General features: G+C 30.3%; 1 protein-coding gene across 1 annotated transcript in view; it reads left to right on the forward strand.

Moving 5' to 3' along the window:
- LOC107441319 (cartilage oligomeric matrix protein) overlaps positions 1-27,012 on the forward strand; it is a 317,408-nt gene that overhangs the window by 206,533 nt on the left and 83,863 nt on the right. The window contains exons 6-7 of the mRNA XM_043046110.3: positions 8,131-8,185; positions 26,768-26,923. Coding sequence (XP_042902044.1) covers positions 8,131-8,185; positions 26,768-26,923 — 211 coding nt within the window. The remainder of the gene's footprint in view (positions 1-8,130; positions 8,186-26,767; positions 26,924-27,012) is intronic.

Genomic DNA, 27,012 nt, shown 5'->3' on the forward strand with positions numbered 1-27,012 from the left:
TTTACGAAATGTTAAGACTTCTCTCTATTGACATACACAAAGAAAGAGTTGCAGAGCACTTGAAAAGACTCTTCAATTTTTTCTCTATAACAAGATTTTTCTAAGGCAACAACATCTTATAATAACACTATATATGTTTTCCTTCTTTATTGGTTAGCAAAGAAAAAGATTGCTGACTCGTCTTTGAGTCACGAACGTTATTCTTTCGAGATAGTAATTCAACAACATCTTTTCAACTGAAAAATGTTATTTCTTGTTCGTGAAGTGTAATTATTTAATATGTTTACATGGTTTTGTAAACATCTATTTCCAATTGTTTTAGTTGTAGGATAGTGTTAACTAAAAAATATTATTTCTTTGCTGACGATGTTTGGAGTTAGTTTAGTCTTAATCACATTTCATTATTTGTAATATTGTCTTTCTGGAAATAAGATTCTTAAATATATTGTAAAGCGAATCCGAGGGTTGCTATTTATATTTCTGGCCTAATAATGAAAAAAAAACATGTAGGATCGAAATTGGTTTTATTGTTTTTCAAAATATTCTTCATGATGATCAATACACTTTTGCATGCGATTGAACCAATTTTCAAAGCACTTTTTCCAGTCCGATTGAGGTAACTCCAAAACATGCGTTTTGAATGCATCAACCGCTTCTTCGGGGGTCGAAAATCGTTGTCCACGTATTTTATTTTTGATGTGTGGGAATAAGAAGAAGTCATTGGGTGCCAAATCAGGGCTGTACGGCGGATGACCCGTCAGTTCGATCTTTCGCTCCGTCAGAAATGCCTTTGTTTGAGTCGATGTGTGAGATATCATGATGACGGATGATTCGCCTGTTCTTCTGCTTTTTTCGAATTTCTCCGATGACTTCTGGCAAACAAATGGTCGTGTACCATTCAGAATTGACCGTCCTGCGTTGCTCTAACGCCACTGCTGCCACATGACCGTTAATGCCGAAGAAACAGGCAATCATTTGTTTCGATGTGCTTCTTTCTCGAACAACTATTGTTGGTTTTGCCTCGTCTTGGAAGACCCATACAGTTGATTGCTGTTTTGTTTCCGGCTCATATGCATATATCCATGATTCGTCACCTGTGTAGATGTTATACACAGCCTTTGATGTACCTTGGACGTATTTTTCCACATTTCCTTGCACCAATCGACACGAGCCTTTTTTTTGAGCGTTTGTCAGATTATGCGGGATCCAACGCGAACAAATTTTTTTTACGCTCAAATGTTCATGCAATATTTTATTGATGCTAGTCATACTAATGTCCAAAGACGCCTCTATCTCACGGTATGTCACATGACGATCTTGCTTTATCAGTTCATTCACAGCATCGATCTTTTCTGGCACAACAACGGATTTTGGACGACCTGCCCGGGATTCGCCCTGGATCGAACATCAACCACGATTAAATTCGTTATACCAATTTTTTACAGTGCTGTAGGATGGCGCTTTATCGCTGAATAAAGAATTAAGTTCATCGAAGCACTCTTGTCTTGACAATCCACGTCGAAAGTTATGAAAAATAATGGCACGAAAATGTTCACGATTCAATTCCATTTTTTGAAAGAGAAGAACTTTTCAATTTACTGTCAACAACACAAATGAAGCTATAATGGTATATCGTCTGCTGAATTTATGTTTAAAAATATCAAACTTTCGATTAAAATCGTCCGCGGTCGCCTAGCAACACTTACTGTTGCCAAGGCCAGAAATATAAATAGCAACCCTCGTACTAACTCTTCAGAACTGAATTGTAGCAAAAAAATTTTAAATGTAAGAGGAAAACAACTTAATTTTTGTTTGCTGACATTAAATAAGAATTATGGTACTTTTTTAAAAACTAAAACTAAACTCAGCGGCGCGACATCCCAAGAGGGCCAAGGCCTACTGTGCCCATCTCAGTTTTCTTGACCTTGGGCTCTGTGGTGCAGGAGCAGATGTTCTGGTCAGGTGGTCAACCGAACGCGGAACCCCCAGTGTTAAGTTCCCAAGCATGCTTGGTACTCATTTATCGACCCACTGAGGGGATGAAAGGCTGAGTCAACCTTGCCCGGCCCGAGGATCGAACCAGGGATCTGTGGCGCGACAGCGCAAAGCGCCTCTTCTCAGCCACCGGGCATCGTAAAAACATTTTCTTCTGAAGTTAGGGAATACATTTAATAAGCATTCTTCACAATTAAACATTCGAAATTAATTTTTTATTTAAATTTGTCTCACTATAAAAACAATGCATTAAAGTTATTTATAATCCTTTAATATTATTTTATTAAATTTTAAAAATTATTAGTCAAGTGAAGCAAGATAATCACTTTTCATAATTTGAAATAATGTGTTTACACACACATTATTTGAAATAATGTGTGGGAAATAATGCGATTCTTAAATGTATTATAAAAAGAATTCTGCAAAACTATAGTGTAGCAAGAGTTTCTTAAATGAAAAAAATAATAATCAACTTCTTTTTTGTTTGCTGACATCAAGCAAGAAAATTGGCACTTTATGTGAAAATTTAGGAGTATTTTTTCCAAAGTTAGAAAATACATTAAATAAGTATTCTTCGCATTTAAATATCCAAAAGTAGTTCTTTTTAAATTTGACTCACTTGTTATAGCAAGTAATGGATTAAAACTATTTATAATCGGCGAAAATAATCTTATTGAATTTTGTAAAGTTAGCAAAGGGGAGTATACATTAAACAAGCATTTTCGCAATTAAATATTCAAAATCAGTTTGTTTGTTTTTAATTTGGCTCACTTTAGAAAGTAACGCATTAAAGTTATTTTTAGTCCGCGAAAATAATTGTATTAATTTTTATAACGTATTAGAAAAGTGAAGCAAGCTAATCACTTTTCATTACTTGAAATAATGTTTCATAAAATAAGATTCATAAGTATATTATAAAAAAAAATGCTAACGCTGCAAAACTATATTGTGGTAAGAATTTTTCAAATTAAAAAAAAAATATTTTACTATGAATATTTTTGTCTTTGAAATCAGTCGTGTTTCCTTATGTTTTCTCCAACTTTTGTATAATAAAATGTGAAATAAATGTTTAACGAGTAAAATGTTTGAATATTTTGTTAAAGAATATTATTTAAATTTAAATCAGATTAAAAAAAATATTTGAAAGAAAATTAACGATTCCTTATGTAAAATATAAAGAAATTAGTTTTTTAGTACTTTTCGTTAATATTACATAAGTTTATTTATGAGTATATAAATATTTATTTTACAATAAGTGTAGTACTCTGAGAAAAAAGTGTGGTCAAAACTACTAGAATATGTTAAAATTTGCCGTGTTTCTCGCTCTATGGGAGCACCAAAAAGCTCGGTAATTTTTGTAATTTTTGTAGTGATTTTGGTAAAATTTGAAATTGACAATAAAACATGAATAAATATAACAATAAAATATCTAAAATAACATTAAATGTATAAGTATAACAATAAATATATAAAATAGCAATAAAATATATAAAATAACAATAAAATATGTTGCCATGGAGCCAGAAACACGGAAAATTTTGCAATATTCTGGTAAATTTGAAAACCAAAATTTCCGATAAACCGTTATCATATGAAAAGAAAAATTACCAAACGAATGGTTAAGTATATTTTAATTTTATTAACTAGAATTATATTGGTTTCTTTAATCAAAAACATCATTGCTATACAGTACGGTAATTTTGCCAGAATTTTTTTTTCTCCTTCAAAGGCCTGCATATTAAATATTATTTCATATATGTGTTAATATTCTCAAAGCATGTTAATATTCTCAGTAAACTGTCATTTTACAAAATATGTGTTTGTTTCAGCACTCGTCATTGCAGTACTATTCTAATAAGTACACTACGTGTAGTACTATCTATTTGAAATTGTTTTGATGTTTGAAACTTTATAAACTTTATTATGTACCTAAATACTTTGCATCGCATGTTTAACATTGATTTAAACCTTCCATCAATGGAGGGAACACGCGTTTATTTTCATCCATTATGCAAGAATGGATTCGCTATTGCGATAGCATGTCCTTCGCAAACTATCCCACACTGGGAATAACGAACACTGAGAGTATTCGATAGTTAAGAGAGGAGAGCAAAGCATTATGACAGACGCTTTACGTCATAATAGTTAAGCTTTCATTCCATTATAGAAACTGGAGAGTAGGTAACAGCTGCTAATGCCACAGCCATACTCAAAGAACAGTCAACTGAGGAATGAAAATGGCTTCATCACTAAATATAGAAGCATATTTAGTAAATTACGTCAATCAGAGTAGATATGTGAGCGTATTCATATAATATTTAAGGATTTGAAGAAAATGTATGCAGAAAGAAAGGGAATTTTTAATAAAATAGGGGAATTCATCCGAAAAGTAGGGATATTTTTGTTGAGATAATGTATTGTGTTTCTTGGCACATTATAAAATGAAAAAGAGCTTCTTCATTTTTAAGCAATTTAGTTTTTATATTAAGAAAAGATTTAAAAATTTTGTTTATGAAAAGTTTTTTAGGTGAAGTTTGAAATTATTTTTATCAATCACCATTTATCTCCTCATACAAATTATTAACAGGAATTGATGTTTTTAATTTCGCGTGCCTTGTAAAGAACTCTCTAAATTGCAATAACTTTTTTTCCCACCCTTTTATATTAATTTGAGATTTCTAATAAGTGCATCTTTTCACTTCATTTTTACCATTTTTGACAAAGATTAAAAAATATAATTAACACCCAACACATACTCATGCTTAATAATTTTTTAAAAATAATTGACTAATTTGCAATTTTTTTATTGATGTGTAGTTTAAAATAAGGACCAAAAACAATTTATTTTTATCTAAATTTAAAATGTTCACATTTGCTTAAAGATTAATAGGTTTTTATTAGTAAATGTTTGTAATTTTTTATAATGATTTCATATTCAAATTATTCCTTTAAATATTATTCAACTTAAAAAAATACCTTTCCTAATTATAAATTTATACCAAAAATCTTTAATTTTTTAATGGATTTTACAGTTCATTAAAAAGAAAACTATTTAAGTTGTTTAGAAGATTTATTTGAAATTGACTTAGAATTTTAGAATTATCAAAAAAATGCTTTAAAAATTAAGAATGAAAGAAAACTATTAAAATACTTTTCAAATCATTATTTATTAATTCAAATCTTAAAACCAATATTTAAAGAACAAACATTTGTCTAATAAATTGTTTTCAATTCTTTTCAAAAGATTCCAAATCTTTTGTTTGCAAATATTTACTTTTCTGCATATTTATCGACAAATGTGCGAAAATTAAAATATTTTACAGTTCCAAGTTCAAAAGATAAAAATCTACTGTAATTAATGATTTTTACGAATATTCAGAAAATATATAAAATAAGCGGTACATGAATTAAATAAAAGTTCTCTCCATAAGCTTTGTTCAAACGAAAGAGAAATACTTGACGAAAAAATTTTTATATTTGTAATTATTATTAATATTATTATATTTTTATTTTAATATTAAAAAGTTAAAACTTTTTTATGGGTTTCAGGATTAAATATTGCTTAGTTTGCTTATGCTCAGTGCTATTTTACTATTTTGTGTAGTATTATTAAATGCACATAAAAAATTGCAGAATTAAAAATGGTAAATAATTAGATAAATTTAATCATTATCTTCTGAACATTGCAAGGAAGTCACAACTTAAAATTTAAAAAGAAAAGAATATTTGAAAGTAATGCAATTTTTAAAAAAAATGTACTGTTGATTTTTGATGAATTTTTAGATGTGTATTAATAGGTTTATTTTTACGTTTGGCATTTAAGTCACTTTTTTCATACTTAAAAAATAAATAAATGTAACACTTTGCTTTTAAACATTGCATAACGTAAAGAAAATCTTAAAATAAAGCATTTCAACCGGTGACTTTTAGTACATTTTAATAGGTTTGTGTGAGTTTTCTTTGCGTGTTTTAACTCACTTTCTCTGATTTAAAAAATAATTAAACAAACTAAAAAAATTTCCTGCTTCTATAGTATAAAAGTTATTTATAAAATTGATAAATAATGTAGTGATTACTTAGATGCATTTTAATGAGCAAATGTAGGTTTTTAAAAAGGTTTTATTTCATTTTATATTTTATAACCGCAGTTGAACAGCTGACCCAATTAATGGCTACTAATGTTCAACTCCGTAGTCTTGTGATTTTGAACCCAATCCAGAAGACAATGGAGCTTCTGGATCAAGTATTGGGAAAAAATATTGATTAAACCAGCCGCTTTTGTATTACATGGTAAGGAAAATCACGAAATCCTCCCATGGTTAGCCTGATGGCAAGGGGCTACCGCCCCCCCCCCTACCGAATGATGGCATAATCCGCCTACCGCGTAGGATATTTTACACCAGCACTGTGATCGATGCGAGCCGGATGCGAATTTCATATCCACCAGCCATTGCTGGGATTTGAACCCGGTACACCTCATTGGAAGGTGAACGCTTCTTCCCCTGAGCCATCGCGGTTCTTTTAAAAATATTTATACATTTTAGAGCATTTTTCTTCTGTTCTGTTTTAAATTAGAATAATTAATAATTTCGTTGGTGGTAGTGTGATCAGTATTGAGGACCGGCCGCTTTGTCTTCGCAGACAAGCTGGCACCCTTCGATCTGAAGAAGGGTGAGCACCAAAATGAAACCGGGAATTAAATTTATGCTTCTCAAATCGCGCGTGTATAGTGCTTCTCAAATTTTTACCTCGAGTACATTATACCACGTTTTACCACAAATTACGCACATGTTCAACTGTATTAAAAACATTGAGTTGAAATTGTAGCTCATTTACGTCGCCCTAGAGCTGCACATTGGGGTATTGGCGACGGTAAGGGAAACATCCCGGAGGATGATCCGAAGACATGCCATCACAATTTTGATCCTCTGCGGAGGGGATGGCACCCCCGCTTCGGTAGCCCGACAACCTGTGCGCGAAGTCGAGTTGAACGAGGACCAATACTGCACACCCTCGGTCCCTACGCAGACTGATCCAAGTGGTCACCCAACCGCACATTGACCGCAGCCAGTGATGCTTGACTTTGGTGATCTGCTGAGAACCGTGTCTTAACGATCAATCTATTGCGGGACGTTAAAAATATTGAATATCGCAATGTGTGTCGAATTGCGGACTTTAGTCCATAGTATATCTTGGGGATAAAAATTGCCTATTTTTTGATTTATCAGCTGTGATTCAAAAATAAACAGGAACAATAGCATTCTATATTTCAAATTACGGTAAAAATTTCAAATATATGTTTCAGTAAATATTCATCTGGGTAGCTCAGGCGAGCATGACTGATTAGAACCTGCAGCTCATCTCTTGTGGAAGCTATAGCAATGTCGTGATTTTTATATTTCTCAAAACCCTAATATAAGAGGGGAGCGAACTTAATATTTTTAATGAAAACACATTTCTATCTTTTTCTATTAAAAAATCTAATTTAAAAACTAATTTAGCTTAAAAAATGAAGATATTATGTTAATATTTTTAATGAAAACACATTTCTAGCTTTTTCTATTAAAAAATCTAATTCAGAAACTAATTTAGCCTAAAAAATGAAGATATTATGTTAAATTTTAAAAGTAAAAATTGAAATTTCGGTATAAAAACTTCGCAAAAACTTTTAACAAAATACTATAAAGCACTGGATTTATTTTCTTTCAAAGTTGGATCTATTTTCAAAGCATTGTAAAAACCCTAAGAAATATAAAAACTGGTAATTTAAAGTTTGAACTAAGAGCATTAAATATTACAATAACGCTTAAAAAATATAATTAAATTACTAATCATATTCTGTAATATAATGGAGTATAAAATAAGTAAATGATAAATAACGTTTCAATAATGAATAACGTTCACTAATGTTAAAAACTGTCTCTTCAGATGCTTAAAGACTTTTCTATCAGAACACATATAATTAATTTTATTTCACTTGCTGCTCGTGTAAGTTTTTATTAAAGTATGAAAAAAATCATAAAAACTGTTTTTTAGAACTCTACCGTAATTTTCAATTTTATCACATGAAAAAGTGTAAGAATAAATATAAAATATTTATGGGAATTCAATTAATGAAAGTGTATTTTTTATTAGACAAGAGAGACGAAACTTCTGAGAGATACACTGGAAAGATGTGAAATGTGTCGAAGTAAGTAAATTCAATTTTGATTTCTTCATAATTTATTGAAAACCTTCATTTTTTAATAAATTTTAGGTATCATTCATGTTAAATTTTCACTATTTATTTTCAACTTACTCAATCCAAGCTTATTGCAGTATCTCAAAAGAAAACTTTTTGGAATGAGTTTTGAAATAACTGTAATTGAATTATTTTTGACCTAGAAGCTTATTATAATTTGGCCATATAAATAGTTTTGTATAGATTTGATATTTCACACTATTTACGGAAGAAGCATTACTATTCAAATAAAATATGCAATTCACGAAAAAGTAATAATTAAATGTCGAATTTTTAGTTTTATTAAGTTAAATAACTTAATTTAGAAAGTGTGGTATGAAATAATCAAATATTATAAAAGTGATCTTAAAATTTTCCGTTCATTTTTACTATTTTACAATTTAAAGCTTTCCGATTATAAGCGTTATACTTCATCAGTGATTGCCAATGGTGAATCTACGAATATTTGTTTCACATTAGCTAAATTCGCTAGCCTACGAATTAGCAACACAAGATAACATGAGCTCCGTTATGAGTCACAGTCTGACTTACTGTTTACGTATTGAGTTGTTGCTGATGTAGTTTATTAGCGTCGCAATACAGCTGCAAAATATGCGATTGTTGACTGTCTGGGAATCATCACTGACGATGACCATGCCATCATAATTTTGATGCTCTGCAGAGGGGATTGCTCCCCCGCTTTAGTGGCCCAACGGCCTGCACGCGAAGTTAAGCAATTCGAACAGTTTAACTGCACTGATCCCGCACACCCTCAGTCCCTTCTCAGACTGATCAGATTGGTCACCCACCCGCATGCTGACCGCAGACAGTGATGCTTGACTTCGGTGATCTGCTGGGAACCGTGTCTCAACAATCAGTTCACTGTGGGATCCGTATTGCTTAGTTCTGTAGTTAGTACCCTTTTTTTAATTACCGGTAGGATTTAAGACTCGTTAATCATTCAACTAAACTGTTATTACAACAGAATACTTTATTTCCTAAGTCATTAAGAAATAAAAAGTGTGTGGGTTCGATATCAATTGTACGCTTGAGTAAATTATTTAAATATCTTTTATTTTAGTTTATGTTGTCATTTGTGTTATGTTTCTGATTTGAATGGGCTTACAAAAAATCATAAAGAAATTCGATGCTAAGATCTTCATTTGTGACAAAGGTCACAGGCTTTTACTTGAAATCCCTAAAATACTTCAGTTGTTGTTGCTGTAGTTCATTTACGTCGCACTAGTGCTGCACAATGGGCTATTGATGACTGTCTGGGAAACATCCCTGAGGATGATCCGAAGACATGCCATCACAATTTTGATCTTCTGAAGAGGGGATGACACCCCCGCTTCGGTAGCCAAATAACCTGCACGTCAAGTCGAGCACTTTACGATAGAGCAGTTTAACGAGGACCAATACCACACACCCTCGATCTCTACTCAGATTGATCCAAGTGATCACCCACCCGCACACTGACCGCAGCCAATGATGCTTGACTTCGGTGATCTGCTGGGAACCGTGTCTTAACAATAAGTTCACTGTGGGACTAAAATACTTCAGCAGTTAGGAACAAATATTATAAAAGCATTTTACTGGAGAAGAATAAACTGCAAATTAGAAGTTATTCTATCAATAGTACTTGGTACTTTTATTTTCGTCGCACTAAAGCTCCACAATAGGCTATTGGCGATGGTCTGGAAAACATCCCTCAGGATCCTCCGGAGACAACATACATAAGTCACTTCTCATTTTAGAGGAAGGACGCGTTTACACACCATCCATCAGTACATCGTAATTTTTACCTTAACCAGTGCAGTATAAATCTCTGAATCAGTACTCTTAGGGGTATTGATTAAGGGAGCTTGGAAGATTTTGTGATCAGTAAGTTTCAGTGTGCGCCAGTCAACATTTTGTACACTGGTTGTCGTCGGACTGTGGGAATTGTCGCACTAGAGCTGCACAATGGGCTATTGGTGATGGTCTGGGAAACATCCCAGAGGATTATCTGAAGATAATTTGATCCTCTGCAGAGGGGATGGTTCCCCTACTTTGGTAGCCCGGCAACCTACGCGCGAAGTCGAGCACTTTACAATAGAACAGTTTAACGAGGACCGATACCCAGCATCCTAGGTCCCTACGGAGGCTGATCCAAGTGGTCAACCACCAACTTACTGACAGCAGCCAGTGATGCTTAAATTCGGTGTTCCACTGGGAACCAGTCCACTGCGATCACTACGATCAGTCCACTGCGGGACACATTGGTAGTCGACTGTTTAATGATAATTATAAAATAAATTCCTAAAAATCTATGCACCAAATAGATTGTCACAGGGAAACTGTGTGTAATTTTTCCCATATAAAACTCAATTTAATTAATTTGGAACCAAATTTAGCATGGAGCCTTCATGACAGCAGAGTATTGCATTTCTTATTATTACTCGTAAGATTCAGCTGAAAAGATTCAATTTCTGTTGAACAGTTTCATATCAGATTCGATACCAAGGGTGTTCTCTTTTCTTTGTGATGCCTACTGTTCTTTACGTTGACAGAAAAAACTTAAAATACATAAGTATCCTACTTCAATTCAACACTTCGCATTTTTCTCTTGTAAGTATTGAGCTTGTAAATATTAGGAGCGAGAATAATTGAGCACGAATCTTTAACCTTTTCTCCTGCAGTCCGGAACCGTAGCCTTAAGCCTATGATGACGTTATAAAGATTTAAAATTCAAACTTGCAACGTGATGTAAACATAGTTTGTTGTCTTAATGTATACCGAACGCTTTAATTGAGTACACAAGCTTGTATTTATGTGTTTCAACAACAAACCAATAAAGTATACAGAGGTGGAAAAATCAACATTTAACTAAAAGCGAATATTATTAATTTAGCACGTTTAAAATCAAGAAATTCACCGGATTAGTCTAGCTAGTAAGGAATTTGAAATTTGTATTAAGTAAGTGATCAATTAATATGATTTTGTAAAAACTAACAATCATCAAGTAATCTGTTACTATTCAATGCATGTTTAAAAATTTTATTCGGTGAGCATTTATGAAACATAAATAACTTTAAAACAAAACATTTATTTATTAAAAAAACTTTATTATCAATAAAACTGCACAAATTTACGATCCAATTTGAAAGTTAATTTCGGTTTAAGTACGAGAAGTGTCTGATGGTTTCCTTATTTGATTTTTAATCTCTTAGACTGAAAACAAATCTTTAACCAATGTTTTTTTAAACTGTCTCTAACTTATAGATTTATTAACGACTTATTTTTAATGTCGTTATGTAATTAACTGCGTCTAACGATACGAGTTATTAAAAATGCAAGGCTCAAAAAGTCGGATTCAAAAGTTGGTTTTTGTCCATATAAATCTGTTCACTTTAGTTTGTTTTTTAATTTATCTTATACTGCAAAAAAGCTTTTTTTTCAGTCTTCTTCAAACTGATCCTAACTATCAAAAGTTAAAGATTTAGTTTCACTGGATATTCAAAGTTTATTTCGAAAAGTGCAGAAACCGCTCTAAACTTTGACTTCATCCAGAAGAAGTCTAGTTTTAATTAATTTATAACAATCAGATTATAAGTCCAACTTTAACTTTTTCGCTTAACTTCTTATGCGATCTTTCGATTTTTTTTCTTCCTTCAACAAATTCCCTTCATTCAACGTTCAAAAAATTATCCGGACAGGTTACCTCTCTCTATTTCATTCTCTTAAGTGAACAGACAGTTAAATCCCTTAATTCAATTTATGAATACGTCTCTCAATTAGATTAAGATATCAGATTTCGAAATCTACCTCTTTGAATGACTGATTATATAATTGGATCGGTTATTCTGCAGATATTTTTTTTCTTAATTGCAATCGAAGCTTTAGTAAAGTGACATGAGAACTTTTTGGACTAATGGATCTTTGCACATTTCCTGGAGCTCTTTTATTATGAAAGGGAGCTGATGTAGGAAGAGAAGAAAAAAGAAACCTGCTCGATTTCTAAGTTATATTGGATGATTAAGACGTATCCACATAATTGACTATGGCCTCCGGTTACGTGTCGGTAGAGTAATTTTTATTTTTACCCGAGTATGATGTTTTCTGAGAAATATTCCAGATAATATCTCTGCCTAGCCCAATAAACCACATTTTATTCACCAGTGCATTTATTTGAAAGTGTTAATGGGCCCTTATCAAAACACACAATTAAACCTTATTCTCTTATTTTCGTTCGTAAATATCTGGATAATATTTTAATACTTGTTTGGTGATACATTAGTTTTGTTAAAATCATGAATGTGCTAAATTGGCCTTTTTTGAAATTAAACATATTTTTTGAAGTATTTACAAAAAACTTTTTCAGCAAATTTTGTTAGTTCCTGCCTTTAGATAGATTTGTAAATTTACTCTGAAATTTTTACTTCGTGTTGAATTTAAACGTAATTGTTGTCAAAAGATGAAGATTAAATCTTTATTATACTCTTACCTTTAAGATCTGCTTTAATCCATTTTATTCAACTCTTTGTTATGTTTCAGTTTCCATAAAAATATCAGCGTTTTGAAAGAAAAAAGACATAAATATTAAAACAAAAATCGAAATATCCCAGGTAGTAGGTGACCTTACAACAAACGTTGTATTTTCAATTTTATTTGGTTGGCATAGAAAGGTTTACTAATTAAATTATTTTTAGAAATATAAATATGCAAAGTTTGCTTCCTTAAAAATTAAAGCATAGAGCGAATAAACCTTGTTTCAATGGTGGTCATAAAACCTAAAATATACCTTGAGAAGATGAGTTTATATTGAATTTGCAAACACTTTCTACTCTTGAGTTACCATTGATGATTCATTCTTGATTTCAGGAGCTTTTCTTAGTCTTGTTTTTTAAAGGAAAAATCAATCGTTCTTCAGGAATGTTCATACAAGCTTAATGCTAACTTCATCTCGCGTGAACTTGCATAGTTAAATTTATCTTTGTTTCATGCTTTTATGGTTTATTTGCTAATCACATGTAAACCTTGTTGCTGACATTAAAATAATTCTTACACTGATATCTGGAATATTAGTTATATGTACTGAAATATTAGATAAGAATTTAATGAAACTCCCATTTACAAAATAGTGTGTTATAACCCGTCTTAATATTTATTTTTAGAATTCTTATCAAAATAAAATTTAGTGTTGAATACGCATTAGGGGTCCTAAATAATTATTGAAAAAAAAAGGACAAAAGCACAATAAAAATCAAACGGCAAAGTAGTGAGATAAGCGGCAATGAAAAAATTTAAACATGTTTTATTGCCAAAAGCAACAGAGATTGAAAGGTGACTTTTAGAAACAGCTCTAAAAAACATCAGACTTTCAAACTACCTTTGATAGTTTTCATGCGATCTTCCTCACTATTAATTTGTCAGATTTTAATAACGGTTTCGGGGCTCCCATACTTTAATGTTACTTTGCGACTCAATGTATATTCTTTTTTGATTTCATGTTTGACAAGGATTCTAAAGTTATAGTTTAAGAACTGACAGTCTCATTATAGACCATTAATACAACTTTCTTTTATTCCAAGAAAATAATGTTGGATCTTTAAATTACTTTCCTTTCGTTACGTTTCTTAGTCTAAGTATCCTTTTTTTCATTTTTAAGACATCCAACAATTATTTATAAAAATTTTGCTACTTTTTTTATTCATTATTCCAAAAATTTTTTTTCTAATTTACAATTTTTTTCTACAATTCTTTTAATTATATTTTTAATTAGCTTTATTTAATTATTTGAAATCATAATTTAAAATAATACCTATCATCTGGACAGAGAAATTTTTGAATTCTATTTCAAAGTTATCTTTTAACAGGTACAAAGGTGCAAGAATTTTTCCCATCAATCTTAACACTTTTTGAAATAGTGATTTTTTTGCTTCTGTAGTGTGATTTCGGGAGATTGTTTTTTTTTTATAATTATAATACAAACTATTTTATTGCTTATTTTGCAAACTTTTCTTTATATTTCAAATGTTTTTTAAATTAAACTTAAAAAAATATCAGCTTGTTTTCAAACCAGAGTTATTAAATGAATAAAAATAATCTTTTATAAAGTACATTAGATTCTCATATTGTGAATAAAATATATCTTTGGCACATAATTAATATTTCAAAACTTCATTATGAAATTCCATGCCTACATCGAACCAAAATGTCACAGAATGTAAAATATACCATAGATCGATTCTTTGAAATAATTGTAAATATCCAAATATTTTAATTTTTTTATATTGTATTTCGTGTAACTACATAGAATATTCTATAATATTTCTTTGATTTTAAGATTAATTCATATTATTAAAGCTGATTGTCATTTATGTATCATATACAGAAACAAATTACAGAATCGAAGATATCTATTGATAATTGTGTATTGAATTATATGTATAGCTCCTAATTATATATAATAAGCCAGCCAGATCCCAGAAAATAAATCGAAAATATTTATTCTAGAAACTTTCTTTCATAGCCTTTTTTTTTAACATTTCTCAGTGTAAATAATTTGCAATGTGTACGTTTAACAAAGGGCTATATTTATAATGAGCTATTCAAGTAAAGCAATTTTCTCATTTTTCTTAGAGTTCCTTTCAAAGCGTTTTTTTTTTCTCTTTTTTCAATTACTATTAGATATAGTTTAATGCAACAGGCAGCTTTATTACATATGCTGTTTGAGTTTGACCCACCCAATACACTGAAACAATTTTAATTACAGTGTTGTGATAAATAAGGTGTAAATGTATTAAAGAATGTTTAAATTAAATAATATTCAACTTTTTCTTGGAATTTCTTTTAAAGATGTTTACTTACTTTAGGTCAAATATGAGTTTGCTGACCCGGAGCACCGATAATAACAGGGCTACATTCCTGTTATGATTGCTGTATTCAGCTTTAATAATGCAGTCAAAAATCATGATACGTTATAAAAAGCTTTATTTAAAGTTAGGCTGGTGGTTATAACAGTTCACATCCCCTCTCCACAAGGGAGAGGGTGTGGACGAAACTCCGGATGGTTCCGGCAGATGTTTATTGGAACACGTTATTCAGCAAGAGACATGCTAAAACCTTCGGTCTCGCATTAAATACTTACAGAGAATGATGTAATTAGGTTCCAGTCTCACATACCTCTGTAACTCTACGCATTATGGAAAATCATTTAATGCTTCCTAATATGGAAGTGAAAGAGGGACAAGATTTTAAAAATAACTCCTCCTTTGAAATATAAATCTTATTATAATTCAATGGTATGTTTTCAGCCTTGAATTCCCAAAATCATTTTATGACCAAAGACATTTTATGAAAACGAAAGAGTTTTAATGTTGTTATCAATACAAAAGTATTTATAATTTATATATATATATATATATATATATATATATATATATATATATATATATATATATATATATATATATATATATTGACGAAATGTACTGATAAAATGTCCTAACACTTTATGGTCAAACGTATTGGCATTTACATTAAATATAGAACTTTTTATTTGCAAGTTTAATATTTAAAACTCAACAGCAGAAAAAAATTAAAAACAATTCGTATAAAATCACTCAATTATCGCAAAAAATTGAATTCAGAGGATAGTTTTAATAAGTTTATGCCGTATACCAGATATTATCCTATAACACTCTGGTAGTTTTAAAACCTGATAGATGTTAGAAAACCAGTTGTGACCTTTTATCAAAACAAAACTACAACGGTTCTCTATCGACATTCATCCAAACTACCTTTTCCATTTAAATGACCATTTAAGCTGAATAGTGCTTTAAAGGTTGAATTTTACAGCATTATTTATCACAAATGTTTACTCGATATTCATGATGTATAGACGATTCTAATTTTTGCGACATTAAAATTTGCATTCAGTACAAATCAATTCTAAAAAACTTCGAGAGCGGATCATGATGTCAATTGCCTTATGGCTAACATAACAAATTCCCATATCATATTAAAACAAAACAACACTATTGCTTTCAACGTACACTTAACAATGCGAATTTGAAATCCCTATTCAAATTCAAACTCAAATGAAGCCAAAGACCTCTACATCGTAGCGTAGGATCGGTCTCCATTTGTACCATGATTCTCTTAGTTGGGATGTTATGATCAAAGGAACTTTCGGGAATTATCAATTAGCTTTTGACATAGAAAGCTAGTAGCGGTTTATAATAGAATGGCAACTGGGACTGGTAGGTATGCGGATTTGTCCTAGGTATCTAAGCCTAATTATGTCTGATAGAAATTCGGTTTGAACAAGTATATGCGGCTGCTGTCTATTGAGGCGGAATTATTTTGATTGCATTAGTGTGGAATTGTATTTGATTATAAGTATTTAATTGAAATGCTGAGATTTTAAATGCAAAGCAAGTAGATTCGCTTCAATTTTCCGTAATAGTATGTATTTACTGTTTTTCAGTAAAAAACTTAAACCAATCGAATGAAGTAATATTTTGATGCATAAATTATTGCAAGTAAGCTAAAATTGGTTAATCTTGAAAATTTTTTTATTTGAGCAAAAGTAAAAGTTATAGAGATTCCAAAGGCTGTTCTTTAACTGGAAATAAGTTCAATTATTTTAAATTTTTAAATTTTAACTTTTTAAAGTAAATGCCGTTTAAAAGCTTCAAACCTATTACAGAATTAAATAATTTGAAGATTAAGAAGTTTATTTTGAGATCAATAAGCCTCGAAAAATGTCTATTCTTAAGATTTTTTTCTGGATTATCACTGCCACTCAGTAAGGCCTTCAATTATAGATTCTAGAACAATTTTAGAACTCTTATGTAGGTCAAGGTAAATATTAGAATTTTCCTATATTTCATCAATTATTTGCTATACTCCTCGAAAACATATTCTTATATATTGTAATAATGTTCTTCCATGGTTTTTCCCCTATAATGGAATAATTAGAAAATGTCACTAAATTTTTTTGATGAAATATCCTTCGACCTGGTCTAATTTTGAAGAAATACTGACCTTTGCCTTCTCAATCAGGTTTAAAATGTGGATTTTAATAAATTTGATTTCACTGTGACGCTTTGATGAACGTTTTATTTGCATAAATCTTATTCTGTAATTAAGTTATTTCTTAAACTGCATTAGTGTTGTTACATTCAAAATTAAGATAAAAGCTTAAAAAGTAAAAATAGCAAATTTCAGGAGGATTCAAAATTTATGGGGCTCCGTCACTCAATCATAAATATTTGAGTATTTTTTTATTTAATAAACTTTCTTGGAAATTATGAAATAATATAATATTTATCTCTATCATAACTCCAGAAAATGTTTTATTTTTTTTACTCACATTAAACTTCAAACGACGTTGAGATAATAAGTTTTTTTCCCTCGCTGATCATTTTTGAAAGCTTTTTTTTCTAATTTAAAAACGAAATCTCGCAGTATTTATTTCGTATAATTTCATGAAATTTGCAGGATGTATATTTAGTTATATTATGCGCTTTAGTTTGTTTTCACGAAATTACATTTTATTTTTTAAATAGTAAAAAAGAATGATAGGAAAATTTTATTTTTAGGAACCCTTTAACTTTTTTTTGTCGCCCGGTGGCTGAGCGGTAGCGCTTTGCGCTCCCGTGCCACAGGTCTTGGGTTCGATCCTCGGGCCGATCAAGGTTGACTCAGCCTTTCATCCCTTCAGTGGGTCGATAAATGAGTACCAAGTATGCTTGGGAACTAAACACTGGGGGTTCCGCATTCGGCTGACCACCTGACCAGAACATCTGCTCCTGCACCCCAGAACCCAAGGTCAAGAAAACTGAGATGGGCACAGTAGGCCTTGGCCCTCTATGGACTGAGTTTTGTTCGCCACTGAGTTTAGTTTAATTTGTAATTTTTTTAAACAGTAATTTTTTTAAACATTTTTTTTAAATAGCAAAATATACTGGAAATAAACTATAGCCTTTTGAATTCAAAGTAAACCAAAATTTTTAACAGTGAAACACATCATTTCCCCTTGTTTCAAAAATTTGAAACTTAAATTTTTTGAGTTCTTTAAATTTAAAAAAAATAATTAAACGTATTATAGAAGATTTGCAAGCTTTTTATACATTATTTAGGATAAGAGCACAAAATGATTCTACACAGTGCTTTGAATGAAATAATTGTATCTCGGGCATCAATAATCTATTAAAAATAGTATATTTTAATATTTTTGACATTACAACCTTACTTAAATCCATTATTGTCTGGAATTCTCTAAATAAGACATATTTCAATGGCTGAATATAATAAAGTTACATTTATGATATATTATACGGATGAAATTATTTCAAAAATAAATATGTCACTTTGAAGTGTGTAGTTATTTTAGTAATGAAAGTTATTTTTCAAAGAATGAATGTTTTCATGGTAAATGTATTCCATCTATAGAAATTTCTCATTATCCAAATGCAGCTTTATATCTACATATTTTATTACTTATAAAGGCGGAAAGCAATATTTCCTCTTCGCGATTACGTGTTATTACTATCGTTTACTTATGCATATCGATGCAAAACTTCGCAACCTATCCTAAGTATCGAATGCTAAGAACTGCCTCGGGTATAACTGTAATTGTTGTTCTACAAGATAGCCATCAGAATGTCTGATATCGCTGAATTCAAAATGAGCGGACCTGGTGTTAAACGCGGTTTACCAGAAACGAAAAGGCAATTTTGTGAAATTCATATCTGCTGATTCAGTAATTAGAAATCGGCACCATCTAACCTTAGTGGGGAATATTTACTGATAAAAGACGAATATTAAAGTGTATCGATAGTTTTATATACATTATTTTATTGTTTATTTTATTATGATTTCAAATGAAAAAATGCAGTTGTATTTTAGAACACGAATGTCAAAATAATGAATAAACATTAATCATACTCAATCTCAAGTAATTACATTTATTTTTTTAACAATAATTAATATTTCCTATTAATATTTAATTGCGTGAAAAAAATCCAGCACTATATTTTTAATTATATTTATTGTATTTCATTATATTTTTTATATTTTAAAAATGCCATTTTATAATAATTACAAATTGGAGGGAAAAACTAGCGTTTTAATATATAATTGTTTTTATTTTTATACATGAAAACAAATTAACTGATTTTAAAAAATTGCAGTGTGAAATTAATAAAAATGCCAAACTAAGCATTAAGTGTTTTACAGAATTATATTTTTAATTTCAATAACTACTAATTTTAACCCTAAATTAGAGCTACACACATAATTGTATTGTATATTCAAGTCAGTTAATCCCATGGGTTACTAATAAGGGTTTTCGTGCTACAAAAATGAAATCATTTTTAGCTGTAAATTTTAGTATTTTAAAAATTGAAGGAATGTCTGTGAATATACAGTGCTAAAAAAGGAACAATAAACGTACCACCTTGAACAGCGTTTGACCAAAAGATCATATTTACACATTCTGGGACTCTATCTTAATTATTCGAAGGGGTGTCTTCAAATATACTAATTAGTTATTGCATATATTAAGTAACGAAATCCCACAGAGAAACTAATTTTTTTCAGAATAAACTTATTTATTTTCGATGGATTTGGCAATCTGAGAAATATATGATCTCAATAGTTTGGTCAAGAGAGCAGTTCAAAGTTAGGATACTTTAATGTTAATTTTACTTTTTACGTATTTTACTGTTTCACGAACTGTTTAGACAACCTTATTGTGTTTATTGTTTATGTAAGAAACAGAAATCTAGTCTACAGTTCAGACAGCATAAATCCCATGGCTTATCTTTAAAAATAAGGAAGATCTCGAGAATGTAGTGATCTACACCTATTAACAAAAGTTAACTTTTTAAATCTTTCACTTCGTGCCTAAAAAATATATTTTCAAATATTCCCTGAATGCCGAACTCCACTGTCTTTTATCTAACTACTTATATTATTTGTCACTTTTTAACGTCATTACAATATATAAAATTTTAGTTATGAAATTAATAAATAATAATTTCATACTTTGAAATTCTCATATATTAAAATTGATTTTATTAAATGGTCTGTTATACGATTGATCTTGTTGCCTTTTAACTATTTACGGTATGATTCTCGCAACTTTTCTTTAATAGTTTTGACCACTTCTGACATTGATGACTGTTTTTCGCATAACCTCTGTGTATTTATTTAGAAGAGCTTATTGATAATTTACATTCTTTAATTATTTTGGGAGAGTTTTTTTAGACGAGTGGTTTTATAGAATTATACCACGATTTCCATGCTGACATAGAAATGTTTCTGTCTGTTCTCATGTTTAATAAATATCCGTTAAGCATGGAAATCGTTTATATTGCAACAATCTCAAGGACCAGTTCAATGCAAAAGAGTCTCCTTTAAAAAAAAAAGTGTGTTTTATCATTCTATAATTCCTTAGCTTTCCTATCTCGTGATAAGCATCTACAAATTTACATCTTACAAATGGTCGAAAAAAAACCCTGAAGTTTTATTGTTTTATATTTTCGATTATTTTTTCCTAACATTTCTATAAAGTCTATCTTAAAAAAAAATTATCATTAAGCTTTAAGAATAGGTCTAATTCAGTGATTATTAAACTTATTTCTTTTACCGCCCCCTTTGAAAATCAATTATTTTTCAGCGCCCCCCATTTTCTATACACCCCTGAAACTTAAAAATTATTTGTAATATTTAATTTGTAAATTTTTATTGTTTGTAACATTTAATATTTATAATATATAGAAATAGTAAATGATGTTTACAATAAGTGAACTGTTTAGGCTTACTATACTATTTGACACTGGACGGTAATGGGATAATTGTAAAAAAATATTTTAACACAACTTTTTGAACAATAATTATATACGTATTTCCACTTTATATAAAAATGATGATTCTTACATCAGTAATTTCTTATAAAATGCTAGGAAAATGCTGTAAAATGCCCTTATGTTAAAAACAAGAAAGAAAGTAAAGAAAATTTCAATTTATGTTAGTTTACGTACGTATAATATTTTAAAACTCTGCATGGTAGTTTTTTTCCTAATGTTTAAAATAATTTCTGGTGCAATGTAATTAAGGTAAAATTGCTCTAATTTTTTAGCTATCATCGATCATGTTCCTTTATCTATCCGCAGAAACTTGTTACAACTTGATTGCGTACGATGTGCGGGTTATCCAACGAAATCTATATTAAGTATTTTAAGTTTTTATAACATCTTACAGGGTAGAAATATAAACTAATTATTCGTTATTGTGTAGTAGGTGGGTTTTAATTTTAGTGAAATTTAAAATACTATATAAAGTAAATGAAATTACAAATTATACATCGCCCCCCTAACCCACATCAACGCCCCCCCCCCTTTTTTTTCTGGGTCCCTTAATGCCCCCCTCTAGGTTTCAAACGCCGCTAAGGGGGCGTTATCGCCCACTTTGAGAAAGACTGGTCTAATTAATGAAGTCATCGATATGATTAATAAGTAGCTCTCATATTTTGTGTGTATCAAAAAGTTTGCCGGATCTAGGTCAGCACAGGTTCCACAACCTTGAAGGCACTGATAATATTTCCTCTTTTATTTCAAATTTAGTTGGAACAACATTTAATAATTTCTTTATCTAAACAATGCAGTTCACGTTTATTAATGTATAGCAAACAGCGACTGCTCATGGGATGGAGCGTTTGTCTCCCTTTGAGGTTGCCTAGGTTCAAATCTCAGCGGTAGCTGGTTGATACGAATCCTGCTCCCGGTTCACATCGACTACAGTGCTGATGTAAAATATCTTCAGTGGTAGACGGATCATGGGTTACTTAGACAAGGAAAATTCAGTCTTTCAAGCCGAACAGTTGGCAATCTTTGAATGCATTAAATACATTAAGAGCACTGAAAACTTCAATAATAACTTCAATAATAACGATATTTATGTAATCTGGTCAGACTCAAAATCATCAATATCATCAATACTTGATTTTGTCACAAATAATAGAATTTCTTTTGATATTCAACAAGAACTACAACACACATCAATTCAAATTTCCTGAATTAAAGCACACAGCAATAGAGTAGGTAATGAAAAAGCAGATGATTTAGCTAAACAATCTACGAGACAACCGAAAAATTATGTATACCCACTTCCAGTTTCATATCTTAAACGACGTATTAAAGATTCTCTTCTAACAAAATGGCAATTTCAATGGAATAATTCAGACAGAGGCAGACGTTTATTCAAAATTATTAACGATGTTACTTTTTTCAAAACAATTCCTCCAAAACAAGTCATCTGGCTCATGGACCATTTTCAACCTTCTTTAATTACCTGCATATAACAGATACTGATCTTTGCACCTGCGGCCAACAAGGTTCGCCTGAACATTATCTCACTAGTTGTCCCTACACTGTCTCCTGGCATAGTCGTCAACCTAGCCCAACAAATTTAGAAATTTGGCAGAAAACTTTTATTACAAACAATACTTTAAACAAAAGATTAATAACAGTAATGAACTTCTTAGCGGATAATGACTATCTATTAAAATTTTTATAACTTCCCATTTCACATGTATAATATTTTTTTGTCTTATTTCTTCTTAAATTCCACACTTTCAGTAAAATCTGTTCTTTTTTTTTAAAAAAAATTTTTAAATTTTTTTAATATTATGTTATTTAGGCTGGAGCGGAGCTGGACCAGCGGCCAAGTCCTGGGCTATATGGTTAAGGGTTTTCATAACCTAGGTACATGCTCAGGGCTTGGAGGAAAGAAAAAGAAAAAAAAAAAAGTCTCCTTCCCGTCGGGTCTAATTATGGGAGATTTTTGTGATTTTCCTCTCCATGTAACACAAGTGCGGGTTAGTTCCATCAAAAAGTCCTCCACGAACACTAGTTTGTTCCAATGCTTGATTCAGGTGTTTCCTTGTCTTCTGGATTGGGTTCAAAATAACAAGGCTACTGAATTTCACATTGATAGTCTGAAACTCAAAATTGGGTCAGCTGTTTAACGCTGGTTATGAAATATAAAAATAACATTATTGGATAAATAAATACCGTTAAACTTAACAATTGTATCAAATTCTCATAATTTGTGTAAGAAGAAATAAAATGACTTATAATCAAAAAATACACTAGTAAAAAAAAAGTTTAAAATAATTTCGAAATGTGCATGAAAGCGTTTAGATTGATTTCGTGACATAGTCCAGTTTGACCCCATTCTTCTGTTCGAAACTATATATTATATTTTGTTAATTATTTTTCTAATTAACTTGTGAGGAAAGCAAGACTAACAATACGTCTAATTAACTTAATTAAATGATTTAATGAACGATCACGATCGACTATCTCAAATTAAGACATCGCTTCATAACTCCTAATTTGATAGCCCTACAATGAACACGTTTTCTTATCAGCAAACGATTCATAAATATAGCAATTACAGCCCACCTATTAGAAGACAGACTTTATCCATTCTGTTCACGAAATTTCCCATGCGGTTTGGGAGGGAGCACGTTTGCGCGAAAACTTTCCCAAGTCCCAATTAAACTTCCCCATTAAGGTCCAGGGACCCTAATGCCCACTCATATACATCCCGCTCTGACCGGCTTTACTGGGAATCAAGATTCCAAAAGTGCTTTTGCGCATCTTCGCATGGAAGATCTTCGTATAATTCCTGCTTTGTGAACAAGCTTTAATAGGGTTTCCAAAAGCCGGTGATACTTCTAACAGGGAAGTTTAACTGTGGTGAAATATTCTCTTGGTTGAATATTTAAAAGTTAGCAGCTCTGTTCCTTCATAAATATAACCTTTTATTTAAGATATTTGAAGCGTGATTGGGATTAAGTAGTTTCTGCGTTGATGCTTGAAAAGGAATGTTTAGTAAAATATTAATGGGAAATAAACATAAGCCTTTGAAAGTTAAGCTAACGAGTGATTTAGTTTTGACAAAATTGGTTTAACGGTTTGTCATTCATAGGAATTTTTTATTAAATATCGTCTTTTAAAATATATCTTCACAATAAATTCAAGAACCAGCTTTATTCTTTTAACGAAAAATGAAATTTATATATTTTGGTACCAAAATTGAATCGAAACGGAAAAAAATCCCAAACGTGTATTATGAGAAGTTATTGATTTCAGTTTTTGAAGATTCGAACATAAGTTGTTGAACATAATATTTTCAAATGTGTTTTTAAAAACAATTATTTAATAAGCTTTAGTTATTTTTCAAAAAAATTTTTTTTTGTTTAAAAGCTGAAATGTAACACGATATATAATTGTATAAGTCGATTGTGAAAAATGTATTTTTTATAATTATATAATATTATATTATGCTATTGTAATCTTCCAAACTTAATACGCTCCTTATAAAATAAATTATTATTATTTCCAAGTATAATAGATGGTATTTTAAACGCTAGATCTTTTATTCTAATCCATAGTAAGATCTAAAATTCTTTATGAATGTTACAATTGAAACATATGTATAAATTAAAGATATTTCAAATTTCAAACTAACGCTTTAAGAATGCATGCAAGAATACTTTATATTGATAAAGAGCTTCTTTATTTTAAGTAACTATTAGATTTTAAATCCTTATTATTTTTTACTAATTTACTAATTCCACTGTTATATGGGACCTATTTACCTGCAATTTCTCCAATTTATAAGAAACCATCAGCAATATACAAGTTGTCTACTAGAGTTAACAGAGTATAAGATGAGCCAAAAGATTAAAATTGATCCTCTGAGATGTCTTGAGATTTTGGTGACAAATAATCCGTCAACATAACTCCATCTATCACTTCTGTCGTACTAGTAGCTATTGACCTTTGTCATACTCTCCCATTTGTCAAATTCTGTTTGCTCGGAAATAAACTGAAAAAAAGGTATCTAAAGTTATTATTCTTACAGTATCCTACAAGAAAAAAATAACTCAAGTGCTGTCATATATTTTAAAGAAAACTCAATTTTTTAAGCTAATTACAATGAAGGAATATTTCTGAAAAAGTAAAAAGTGAATCAAATTTTTTTTATTTAACTATTTTTAAGATGATAAGTAAATTTTATGCATCTTAAGCGGGAGATTAAATTTTCAGATTTTTCGAGAGAATGAGACTTTAAAAAAAATGATTTTTTTCATATTGCTGGAATAAAGTAATACCATAACATCGAAAATAGCAAAATGAAATTCTACTGCTTTGGTACTGTTAATAAATGCCGAGACACACAATAAATACAAATTATTTTTTATTTTTTTTATTTTCTTTCTACGACTTTATATGATGTTATAAGAATGAGGCCTACATGTTAAAAGTTGTGTTTGATGAAAATTGTGTTTGAGTTTGCTTTAAAGTTTTGCACACAATAAAAAATCATTATTTCGAATTCATTTCTTTACATCACAAAAAGGGATGGATTTTAAAGGGAAAAATATTCTTAATTTAACCCTTTAAAAGCCATGGGAAGTGTACTTCCCACCAGAATGATTTTACAATGTCGAGGAGAAGCCACCAATTATTTTGCCGTAATCTACTGATGACTTCAGTTACAAGTAATAATTATAATAAAGGGCTTTATTTACATTAGTTATATGTGTAAGACTAAAAGTTATTGTGTGTTAAAGAAAAAAAGGTCAACAACGAGGAGTCACTTTCCCTTTCGCGTTCTATATATTCTTTCATTCTATCTTTTTAGATTAAATTTACTTGTAGTTATAAACTCAGAACTTACATATCGGTTTGTTTATAAGTATATAAGTTCAAATATTTGGCCAAATTTTTCAATTAAGGGAAAATTAGGAAAATATCATCTACCTTCGCCTCAAAAAATAGAATTAAAAGCCAAATACATTTTAGGTAATAAGATAAATGTTCTTTTAATGAATTAATCTCAATTCAGAAAATATTTTAGCATAAAATTTCTGGAAAAAAAATGACAATTATGCATTTATTAGCAATAGAAAGACTGAATAACAATGTATGCCTATGCAGATATGTTGAAATAATCTTGTTTCTTTTAATAATGCTGGTTGTACCTTAAACCTTCTAAAAGTTACCTTATACATAAACCGACTAGGGGTTATGGAGTACACAGCACAATATCTTAGTCATTCTAAATATAAGGTCCTATAAATACGTTATTAAGGCTAACACATAATTAAATAGGTACTAGAATTGGATCAAGTTATAAAAAGAAATACTCAATACTTTCAGTAAGTTTTTTTTTAATTATAAAGAAATAAGAAACCAAATGATCCAAAATGGGCCCAATCATCTTTCTAGTCTAAAAAGCAACTATGCAAATCACATTTAATGTTCAATGCTTTATTTACTTCAAAAATTTCTGTTTTAATTTATTGATAAGATAACTAACTACGCTCATCGCTTTTAAGTGATATTTTCTACTTAAAACTGATATTAAATTAAAACTAAATCTGTATCCTTGCCATTAAAACCCCCCTGAATAATCAAGTTTCCAATAGAAATTAGATTTTTTACTAATTTCATATGTAATGTGTATTTCTTTTTGTTGCAGTACACAAACATTGCCGTGATAATCCATGCTATCCCGGTGTACAATGTGCTGATTCTGCTGACGGATTCCGTTGTGGATCATGTCCTAGAGGATATTCTGGTGATGGAGTGCGATGTGAAAAAGTAACTACTTGCAATGACCGACCATGCTATCAAGGTAAGAGTTTGTATCATAATCATCTGTTTGATTTACTTACACAAAATGTCCAGTATCACATATACTTTTTGCTTTGATTTCATAATTGA

Source organism: Parasteatoda tepidariorum, chromosome 6 (assembly GCF_982258835.1).
Source record: "Parasteatoda tepidariorum strain Cologne lab strain chromosome 6, Ptep-v5.0, whole genome shotgun sequence".
NCBI classification, from domain to species: domain Eukaryota; kingdom Metazoa; phylum Arthropoda; class Arachnida; order Araneae; family Theridiidae; genus Parasteatoda; species Parasteatoda tepidariorum.